Genomic DNA, 12066 nt, shown 5'->3' on the forward strand with positions numbered 1-12066 from the left:
CGTATTTCGTCCGGGGTGAACCTGTGCCGGACCTCGCTGTCACGGGCGTCAAGTTTGTCTCACCGCCCAGTGCAAAAAAGGAAAACATCGCGACAGACCACAGGGATGATTTCATCACTCTTATTGATGCTGTTGCTGTTGTTGCTATATCGGTGTTGTTTGTGGCTGTGCAGGGCCGTGGTCGCCGCTGACCCCCCCTCCCCCTTGCGACGTTCAGTGCCGCTTCCCAACGCAGCAGTGAAAAAGTGGCGAATGCCTCGGCACCGCGCTCCACTCAGATCAGGCTAACAGAAATAATCCAAAGAGTTTTTTTTATTAAATTTTCTCCTGTGGAATAATAACCTTGAGGTACTCCTCCCCTTCGCCCTCCCCCCATGACCCCCCCCCCCCATGACCCCCACCCCTCTCTCTGTCTCATTGTCCACTTTTCAACACGATGAGATTCAGGGTTCGGGTTAAACAATATGTCCACATGAAGGAAACACAAGTGCAAAGCTATCCCGACCAATGTCCCCCTTCCACCCACCCCCTCCACACCCCACAACCTCCTCCCCCCCCTTCCTCCCACCACTTTTTAGGTAAATCCCTTTCGCAGGGATGAAAATACTGTGAAGGTTTCCACATCCTGAGCGCAGCCCGCACCGGACGCCGGAGAAGACGCAGAGAGGGAAATAAAAACGGAAGGGAAACTGATCCTATGCAGTTTGTTTTACGTGTACTGTACAGCTGCTACCAAGTCCAATATATATTTGTTTATTTATATAAAGCACGCAGCGGCCCCTCATCTCGGGCAGAATTCTAGGCAGGCAGAATCGACCAATGGCGCCCTCGCCGGAACGGCAGCGCGAAGGCAACGGTCAGCACTCCCCCGCGGTGTCCCTCGGCCCCGCGGCGTCCTCTCTCCTCTGCGGCGTCGTTCTCGTCCGGGCGCTCGTTCCGCGGTGTCTTCTCGAGCCGTTCTCGTTCAGCCAGCCGGTTTTATCTCCAACATCGCGATTTCCCTTAAAATATATATACGAATCGATCGTTCCTGCGTGGCGAACCCTCCTCGCTCTCGGGCCTCACTGCAGACGCCAGCCCGGCGGGCGGGCAGTTGAAACCTCCTCCGCCGGCCGTCGGGTTCCCAAGCGTCCCTCCGGCCGCCACCCTGTCGCGATCCGCAAAGCCCGCAGGCCGCAACCCGCTCGGCGGTCCAGGCAGCGGGGCTGTGCGAGCCGTCGGGAAAGGGGGGGCGAGCGAGTCTCTCTGTCGTCGTCGTTTGGTTTCTCAAAGCGGCGAGCGCGGCGCCTTCAGGCGTTCTCCATCACCTGGTGCGGGAGGCTCATGGCAGAGCCGTTGATGAAGGAGCCCTGCTTCTCGCGGCCCTTGAGGATGTAGGTGATGAGCTCGCCCTTGCCCTTCACGAACACGGGGCCCCGGCGGACGAAGCGGAAGCCGTAGTCCTTGAGCACCAGGTACGTCTCCTCCACGACCTGTGCGAGGAAGAGCACGGGACAGCGTGGGTCAGTGTCGGGGACGCACGACCCCCGAGCTCTCCGCGAGTGGCCCAAAGTCGGTCGGGCCCGTGCTGGGGCCTGACGACGTCAGAATCAGAATGTTTATTTGGACTGGAGGAAGAATCCGATGAGCTATAAAGCTATTTTTTACAGATGTGCAGTAGGGGCAGGTTAGAATGTTACAACAACAAACATTCCTCTTACCAGGCAGGTAAAGCTCACCGAGCTATTAACTTATTTTTCAGAAGCGACCTGGCCACAAATCATAGCCCAACGAAATGGCTTATCGTGTGGATGTTTGTTTATTGCAGCCAAATACTCTAAATGCGTGATGCCGATTCTACATGTGGGGGGAAAAACTGGAGGACCCGGAGAAAAAAATTCACGTGCCCACAGGGAGATCACGCAAACTCCAAATATACAGCAGACGTCGGGGTTGCGATTGAACCCCCAACCTTCTGCATACCAGGTGAGGAATATAACATGACACCACCGTGGCGCCCTTTAAATAAAAGCCTGTACTGAGCTGAATGTGTCCTCGCTGTCCACACTCCCATCGCCACGGTGAGCTCCTGGGCGGGGCCCGGAAACCAGCCAGCGTCCTGGCCAGTTGCCTGCGTGGCATTACCAGCACTCGGTCAGGCCTGCCTCCTCCCCCTTCTTCACAGCTCTCCGCCCCCGGGCTCTTGCGGCCCGGGGTGCCGTGGTACGGTCCGTGGCACGGCCCGCGGCGCCTGCGCTTCGCGCTCACCTGAATGTTGCCGATCTGGCCGGTGGACTCCATGCGGCTCGCCACGTTCACCGTGTTCCCCCAGATGTCGTAGTGCGGCTTCCGGGCGCCGATCACCCCGGCGAGCACGGGGCCCTTGTTGAGGCCTGAACACAAGTTGAGGGTAATGCCGTCGGTCGCGGCGACCGCCTAACCCTCGCGTGCGGGCGAGCGCCACGGCACGGAACAGAAGCGTCCACGCCGCGCCGCCACCCCCTCCGTCTCCCCACCGTCTCGCCACCTTGGTGCATTGCGGCTCTGGGCTCGCGCTCCATCTTGAGCCGGTCGACAACTTCTAATAGTCACGCATTATCCCTGAGTTGAAAACTCTCTTTCAAGACCCGCGTCGATGACACGGCCATCAGGGTAAACGCTCAAAATTGGAGTCCCGTACAGAAGCAAATGCTCCACTCCACCTCGACGTCCCACCTGCATGCAGTTAAAGACACCATCCCACCCATATCTGATTATTGTGACACAGTCTAGCACCTAGCTTCTGAATCTACCCTAACGCCGCTGCTCAATTCCATCATTCACTTGGAGGCTCATCCAAGATGCTCACCAGGAGGCCACTCGCGGAACCGTTCCCTCGCTGTCCCATCAGCCTCCACGTGAAGGTGTCAACGCCACCCATCAAATGTCAGCACTTATGTGTATGTGTGGTGAACTTCGCTCGCACCGTACGTAGCCAACCGTGCTAATCGGAGGTGCCTACAATTGTCTTTGTTAGTGTCTCTAATAGTCTTGATTTGAAGTTTTCGTGACTACAGGAATTCATACTCTCTGGTTATTTCGGTAAAGTCACGTAGGTAGAAAAAATAATAAAAGAAACACGACGTTTCGGTCGCAACACAAGCGTCCGTCATCAGGTGAGAAAATTATCTGCTGTTGTGGCTTTATATAGGCACGGTAGGACGGGGGGGAGGGGGGGGGGAGGAGTTTTGTCGAGTTGTGGCTGCAGGAGATCATGGGGAGAGAGGGGTGAGGGTTTGTGGCGTGCAGAGACGGGTGGGGGCTCCACGCCACAAACCCTCCCCCCCCCTCTCCCCGTGAACTCCTGCAGCCACGACTTGAAAAAAACTCTTCCCGCCCCCTTCCCCCCCTCCCGTGCCTATATAAAGCCACAACAGCAGACCGTTTTCTCACCTGATGACGGACGCTTGTGTTGCGATCGAAACGTCGTGTTTCTTTTATTATTTCCTCTATCTACGTGACTTTACCGAAGAACCAGAGAGTATGTCTCTAATAGTGCCTTTGAGTGTCTCCGTTAGTGTCTTTGAGTGTCTCTGTTAGTGTCTATGAGTGTCCCTCTCCCTTGGCGTCTGTGCCGGGTTTACCGGTGTTCTCGGCGTCTGTGAGCCCGTACCTATCCTCAGCATGAAGTTGTTGAAGGACTGGTAGTTGATGTTCATCAGCGCCACCTTCATGGCCAGGACAAAGTCGGCGAGGTCGGAGAGGTGTTGCCAGCGATCCCGGTCCGAGAGCTCCGCGTCCTTCTGAGGGCACACCACACCGTCACCGCCCTGCCTACCCACTACCTGCCCGCTCGCCCACCTGTCTGTCCGCCGATCCACCGGCCCACTCACTGCCCGCCCACTCCCCGCTCGCCCGCCTGCCCGCTCGCTGCCCGCCTACGTGTAGTAGGGGGGTTTCCTGCCTTCAGGAACCATTGTGTGTGGGTGGCTGCCATTCTTAAAGGGTCCCAGTTATCGGCCAATAACATGGAAGTCGATTATAAATTTCAGTTGGTTAATCGACTTAATCAATCAAGCAACCAACCCACCGTGACCGCTCTAGAACCCAGGGCGAGGTGCCCCAGAATATCCAATTTTTTCACAAAAAACCCCGCCAATTATTTTCATGACCCCCGCATTTTTGTCCATGTATTTATTTATTAATTGCAAAATAAATGTCAAGGATTGGTGAAAGAACATCGCCAAATCCGCCGACTTCTCTAACCCAACTCTGCGGCAGCCCCTATGCAATCACAGAGCTCAACCGGGGCCAGCACACGACGTTCCCGCGTGGTGCAACAGCAGCAGCAGTAGCAGCAGCAGTAGCAGCTGCAGCTCCTGGCAGCATAGCTCCGCAGCACCCCAAGCCCAATATAGCATGGATGGCTGAGCTGGAGCCTCCCACCTTGGCGCCTGTGTGGTAGCCGTTGCTGGCCGTGTCGTGGTTGAGCCCCGAGGCCGCCATGTAGGTGCTGCCGATCGTCTTGATCTTTGTGATGTTCTTGAACTTCGGCTCGTCCAGCAGCTGCGTGCCAGCATGAGCAGCAAGCAAGTAGATCGTCAGCATCATCATCATCATCAGCATGCAAATCATCATCACCATCACGGATAAGAATTCTCCAAGGATACTTTCTGTCGAGCCGCACAATACAACTAGCGTGAGAGCTGACATGCGGCGTGATGCCGCACATGGCGTGACATCTTGCCACGTGCACACGTGGCCGCGCATATCCGTCCGTCTACAGCCGTCTCATCTCTTGCTCACTACGGGACTCCACTCGGTGCAACCGCACAGCCTGGCAGCTCCTCTTGAGCCTGGGTGCCTCAGAACCGACAGAGAAAAGACAGCAGATGACCACCCAACACCCCCCCCCCCCCCGCGGCCCTTTTTGTTGCGAGTTCGGGGGCCCGTCGAGCTGCTTGGGTCGGGGCCCTGAGCCTGAAACCACGCGGAGAGGGGGATAGCGGGCGGGTGGGCGAGCGAGCGAGCGGGCAAGACTCACGGCATCGAAGTCGGAGATGATCTCATTGAGGAAGCGCAGGCACTCGATCCCGCCGTTGTTGATGTTCTCCTCCGTGTAGAAGTCGGAGAAGTTGGGGATGGAGGCGAACATGACGCCCACCTCGTTGTACGAGTGGCTGTACAGCTCCTGCATGGGGGGTGGGGGTGGGGGGTGGAGGCGGCAGCGAGAGGAGCGTTCGTCGCGGTGCCTTTGACCGCCATGTTCAGGTTTGAATTGATTTTGTTGAACCGCGTGACAGTGCTCAAGAGAGACAACTGGGGGCATTCGTTTGCAGGCGGGCGAGACAATGGCAACAACAAACTAATAACGTGCACAGCCACAGACGAGCAGCATGGCAGCAGCCACGCGGCCAGCCGATGCCAACACGTGCCAAAGCTCTCCAGTTCTTTACGTATCAAGGTGCTATCGGCGAATCAATGAGCATTTCCACGTGGGAATACACCTGAGCAGCTGGAGAAAAGGCCCCACTGAGCTACGTGACTCTTTTCCAGAAGCGACGTGGCTATCACAAATGATAGCTCAACGAAGTGGCTCATCATCGTGTGGACATTTATAGCAGTAGCCAAATACTCTGAACGTGCGATGTTGATTCTAAACGTGGAGGGGAAAAACCGGAGGACCCGGAGGAAAAATTCACGTGACCACGGGGAGAGAGACACGCAAAACTCCAAATATACAGCAGGCGTCCGTCGGGACCTCCTGTATATTAGGCAAGGTAGTTAACATCTGGTCTCATCCAGAGTCACCTCTTCCATGATTTACCTCGTCCACGAGTCACATGTTGAGCCACGAGCAGGCTTGGTGGTGGGGCGCTCACCTCGTCGCGCTTCTTGGAGCCTAGGAAGTGTCGCGCCACGTGCTCGGGCAGGATGTTGGTGACGAGGGCCTCGTTGCGACGGCGCATCTCACTCACGCGGTCCTTCTGCTCGTGCACGTCCATCTTCCACAGGAACAGCGTGCGGGCCAGCTTCTCCACCTGCTCGCACGTGCGTGCACGCACGTACACCGGTACACACGCAGACATGTACAGATGTACACACGTACACACACACGTTTATACATGTACACGCGCAGATACGTACACGCGCAGACACGTGCAAACGTACATGCACAGACACGTACACGCGCACATGCGCAGACACGTACACGCGCACATGCGTACACATGCAGACACGTGCAGGCGCGCAAACACAGACGACTTTAACATACAGGATTTTGCGACTGAAATTATCGCTGATAACATTTATTTATTTTTACCGAAACAAGGAGGACTTCTTCACAATTCCGCATAATCGCCCAATGAAGCCGGTTATGTAATCACCAGTGAAACGTCACGGTGCTCGAATTGTAAATGTTGTGGATTTTACTCTCCAACACACTTCAGTAGCAGATAATTGGCACGTTCTATGTACGTGACAAACCCTTGCTGATTGGCTGTGTCGGGTGGTGGTGGGTTTAACGACACATTTATATTGACGTGATCTAACCCAAGAAACCTCGATTATGGATGCAGACAAGCATACACCTGGCCACAAATGATAGCCCAACGAAGTGGCTTATCACGTGGAAATGTATAGCAGCCAAATATTCTGAATGCGTGATGCTGATTCTAAATGTGGAGGGAAAAAAACGGAGGACGCGGAGAAAAATCCACGCGACCACGGGGAGAGAGACACGCAAACTCCAAATATACAGCAGCAGGCGTCAGGGTCGGGATTGAACCCACGACCTCCTGTATACCAGGCGAGGTAGTTAACATCTCTCCACTGCGGTGCACACACACGCACGCTGGAACGGCTATGGAAGGAGCAGCCGGATCCCACGCCACAGCGGCGGACACTACTCACGTGCCGGTTGAAGCAGTAGAGGCTGATCATGATCACCAGGATCATGGCCGTCATGGAGTACTGAGTGGGCACCACCGTGTCTCTGCACCCACGCGGCACGCGCAGACGGCACGGGGACAGCGTCGCGCGCTCTCACCACGCACATCACCATCGTCGTCATCACATCATCATCATCATCACCATCATACACATCATCATCATCACCATCATACACATCATCATCATCACCGTCACACACATCATCATCATCACCATCATATACATCATCATCATCATCACCGTCATACACATCATCATCATCACCATCATACACATCATCATCATCACCATCATATACATCATCATCATCACCATCATACACATCATCATCATCACCGTCATACACATCATCATCATCATCACCGTCATACACATCATCATTATCACCGTCACACACATCATCATCATCATCACCGTCATACACATCATCATCATCATCACCGTCATACACATCATCATCATCACCGTCATACACATCATCATCATCATCACCGTCACACACATCATCATCATCATCACCGTCATACACATCATCATCATCATCACCATCATACACATCATCATCATCACCATCATACACATCATCATCATCACCGTCATACACATCATCATCATCATCACCGTCATACACATCATCATTATCACCGTCACACACATCATCATCATCATCACCGTCATACACATCATGATCATCATCACCGTCATACACATCATCATCATCACCGTCATACACATCATCATCATCATCACCGTCATACACATCATCATCATCACCGTCATACACATCATCATCATCATCACCGTCATACACATCATCATCATCACCGTCACACACATCATCATCATCATCACCGTCATACACATCATCATCATCATCACCATCATACACATCATCATCATCACCATCATACACATCATCATCATCACCGTCATACACATCATCATCATCATCACCGTCATACACATCATCATTATCACCGTCACACACATCATCATCATCATCACCGTCATACACATCATCATCATCATCACCGTCATACACATCATCATCATCACCGTCATACACATCATCATCATCATCACCGTCATACACATCATCATCATCACCGTCACACACATCATCATCATCACCATCATATACATCATCATCATCATCACCGTCATACACATCATAATCATCATCACCGTCATACACATCATAATCATCATCACCGTCACACACATCATCATCATCATCATCACCATCATACACATCATCATCACCGTCATACACATCACCATCATCATACACATCATCATCACCATCACTGTCATACACATCATCACCATCATCATCACCGTCATACACATCACCATCATCATACACATCATCATCACCATCATACACATCATCATCATCATCACCGTCATACACATCATCATCATAATCACCATCATACACATCATCATCATCATCATCACCACCGTCATACATATCATCATCACCATCACTGTCATACACATGATCACCATCATCATCATCACCGCTGAGTCTGTCGCCGCGTCCCCGCGTCTCACATGGTGTCGTGGTAGCGCGCCTCATCGTAGGCCTTGTACAGCTGTTTCCACGCCACCGTGTTGATGAGACCCCACACGATCGAAACGCTCAGCATCAGCGTGATCTTCACCATGTGGCTCACCTGGAGACACGGGGACATGAGGACACGGGGACAGCGCAATGCGCGGATGCGGAGATGCAGGGACACAGAGAAACAAGGAGGTGGGGACGAGTGAGTGGGTGGGTGAGCAGATGGGTAAGTGAAGGATTGAGTGAGTGGGTGAGTGAGTGAGTGGGTGGCTGGATGAGTGAGTCGGTGGGTGAGTGGCTGAGTGAGTGGGTGAGTGAGTGAGTGAGTGGGTGAGTGAGTGAGTGGGTGGGTGAGTGGGTGGGTGAGTGGGTGAGTGGGTGGGTGAGTGGGTGAGTGAGTGGGTGAGTGGGTGCTTGAGTGGGTGAGTGAGAGGGTGGGTGGGTGAGTGGGTGGGTGGTTGAGTGTGTGAGTGAGTGAGTGGGTGAGTGGGTGGGTGGTTGAGTAGGTATGTGAGAGGGTGAGTGGGTGAGTGGGTGGGTGAATCAGTGGGTGAGTGGTTAAGTGGGTGGGTGAGTGGCTGGGTGGGTGAGTGAGTGAGCGGCGACGGTTCGTGGCGGTACCTGCACGAGCATGCTGGTGGCCATGAGTGCGAGCACCGCGATGAACGAGTAGTACTTGGGGTAGCGCAGGCAGCCCAGCATCTGGGGCAGCAGCGTCTGACCCCCATAGCAGCTCAGCTGTGGACACAGAAACACACACTGAGACTTGGAGACACACGGACACGGGGACACTGAGACACGGGGCCACCAGCATTAGGGGGAGATGGAGACACTGAGACACGGGGACACTCGGACATGGGGCCACCAGTGTTAGGGGGACACGGAAACACCGAGGCACGGGTCACTCGGACACGGGGACACCGAGACAGAGACACGGGTCACTCGGACACCGAGACAGAGACACGGGTCACTTGGACACCGAGACACGGGGACAGAGACACGGGGACACAGAGACACGGGTCACTCGGACAGGGGGACACCGAGACAGAGACACGGGTCACTTGGACACCGAGACACGGTGAGACCAGTGTCAGCGGGACACGGGGACACTGAGACACGGGGAGACTAGGACATGGGGACCCAGGGTCAGAGGGACACCAGGGTCAGGTGGAGATGGGGACACGGAGACACAGGGACACTGGTACATGGGGACACAGTTAATGTTGATGGCGAAGATGGTGTTTGAAGATAATAATTATATTAATAGGGATATTGATGATGGTGATGTTGATGTAGTGATGGTGGCGATGTGGATGTCGTGATGGTGGTAATATGGATGATGGTGATTTTGGTTATGGTGGTGATGCAGTGATGATGGTGATGTTGGTTATGGTGATGATGTTGTCAATGGCGGTGGTGATGTTGTTTATGGTGGTGATGTTGGTATTGACGAAGTAGTGATGGTGGTGATATAGCGATGGTGGTGATGCAGTGATGTTGGCGATGGCGGTGATGCAGTGATGTTGACGATGGCAATAGTGGTGATGTTGGCGATGGAGGGGATGGTGATGTTGATGATGGTGGTGATGGTGATCTTGCCAATGGTGATGTTGGCAATGGTGATGTTGGCGATGTTGACAATGGTGATGTTGGCGATGGTGATGTTGGCGATTGCGGTGATGGTGATGTTGGCGATGTTGACGATGGTGATGTTGGCGATGGTCGTGTTGCTCACGATGTCGATGACGTCGGCCACCACAAGAACCACGATGGCCGCCATGGCCCAGCTGTTGCGTGCCCAGCGCGTGCGGTCGAGCCACGCGGAGAAGCGAACCAGCCTGGCGGGGTAGGCCTACAGCACCATCATCACCATCATCATCAACAACATCAACAACAACATCAACAACATCATCATCACCACCATCATCATCAGCATCATCACCATCATGACCATCATCATCAACATCATCATCACCACCATCATCATCACCATCATCATCAACAACATCATCAACAACATCACCACCATCATCACCATCATCATCACCATCAACATCACCACCATCATCACCATCATCACCATCATCATCAACAACATCATCATCATCATCACCATTATCATCAACAACATCACCACCATCATCATCATCAACAACATCACCAACAACATCATCATCACCATCAACATCACCATCATTATCAACAACATCAACACCATCATCACCATCATCACCACCACCATCATCATCATCAACAACATCAACAACATCAACATCACCATCATCATCAACAACATCAACATCACCAGCCTGGCGCGCTACGCCTACAGCACCATCAGCACCATCATCACCATCATCACCATCATCACCAACATCACCATCATCATCAACATCACCATCATCATCAACATCACCATCATCATCAACAACATCACCACCATCATCACCATCATCATCAACAACATCAACAACATCAACAATATCAACAACATCACCAGTCTGGCATGGTACGCCTAAGCACCATCATCACCATCATCACCATCATCGCCACCATCATCAACAACATCATCACCATCATCATCACCATCATCACCATCATCATGATCAACAACATCACCAGTCTGGCAGAGTACGCCTACATCAACCTCATCACCATCGTCATCACCATCATCACCATCATCCCCATCACCATCATCAACAACAACATCAACAACATCACCAGCCTGGCGGGTTACACCTACAGCAACATCATCACCATCATCATCATCAACAACATCAACAACATCAACAACATCAACAACATCACCAGTCTGGCAGGGTACGCCTACAGCACCATCATCACCATCATCATCACCATCATCAACAACATCAACAACATCATCAACATCTCCAGCCTGGTGGGTTACACCTATAGGACCATCATCACCATCATCACCAACAACAACAACAACAAAATCAACAACATCACCAGTCTGGCAGGGTACGCCTACAGCAACATCATCAACATCAACAACATGAACAGCACCACCACCATCATTACCATCACCACCATCACCAACATGATCACCATGACCACCATCAACATCACCACCAACAACAAGAATAACAGCTATTCGCCATGAAGTGCCGGTGATGTCCCCACGGTGTTTGTGCCCCCTACTGTGCCAACTTGCTGTGCTTTAGCCACCCGGCGCTCCGCTCGTTGATGTGAGCGTCGCTCCTCTGCCCTCCGTTGTTGTTGGAGGGCGACTGCCTCCAACTGCCCAGTAGCGTCCTTCACGAGCCTCCTCCAAAGAGGCCGATTTTGACACTGCTGGTACCAGTCATCGGCAAGTCCACTCAGCTCCACATCCTCCTGTACCACATCACTGCATCTCTTCTCTAGCCCGTGCAGTACCCGTTTAGCCCCCTCGATCCAGCTGAACAAAAGCTGTTTAGGCATGCGGTGGCTGGTCATGCAGTGGCTGGGCATGCGGTGGCTGGGCATGCGGTGGCTGGGCATGCGGTGGCTGGGCATGCGATGGCTGGGCATGCGATGGCTGGGCATGTGATGGCTGGGCATGCGGGCTACATGACCCAGCCAACATAGCC

The 12066-nt window shown here is 53.2% G+C and overlaps 1 protein-coding gene across 4 annotated transcripts in view; it reads right to left on the reverse strand.

The window, feature by feature from the left end:
* Positions 1-737: 737 nt before the first annotated feature.
* The window catches only part of ADCY3 (adenylate cyclase 3), an 89804-nt gene continuing 78475 nt past the window's right edge, over positions 738-12066 (reverse strand). For 3 of the 4 annotated variants that reach the window (XM_078593405.1, XM_078593404.1, XM_078593402.1), the window contains exons 14-23: positions 10212-10328; positions 9098-9214; positions 8467-8588; positions 6871-6952; positions 5841-5999; positions 5003-5149; positions 4405-4524; positions 3632-3761; positions 2248-2372; positions 738-1472 (exon numbers count right to left, since the gene is read on the reverse strand). In XM_078593405.1, the coding sequence (XP_078449531.1) occupies positions 1290-1472; positions 2248-2372; positions 3632-3761; positions 4405-4524; positions 5003-5149; positions 5841-5999; positions 6871-6952; positions 8467-8588; positions 9098-9214; positions 10212-10328 (1302 nt within the window). In that variant the 3' untranslated portion in view covers positions 738-1289. The remainder of the gene's footprint in view (positions 1473-2247; positions 2373-3631; positions 3762-4404; positions 4525-5002; positions 5150-5840; positions 6000-6870; positions 6953-8466; positions 8589-9097; positions 9215-10211; positions 10329-12066) is intronic. The other variant, XM_078593403.1, reaches the window with a different exon arrangement.

Source organism: Lampetra planeri, chromosome 4, assembly GCF_965212315.1.
Source record: "Lampetra planeri chromosome 4, kcLamPlan1.2.h2, whole genome shotgun sequence".
Lineage (NCBI taxonomy): Eukaryota > Metazoa > Chordata > Hyperoartia > Petromyzontiformes > Petromyzontidae > Lampetra > Lampetra planeri.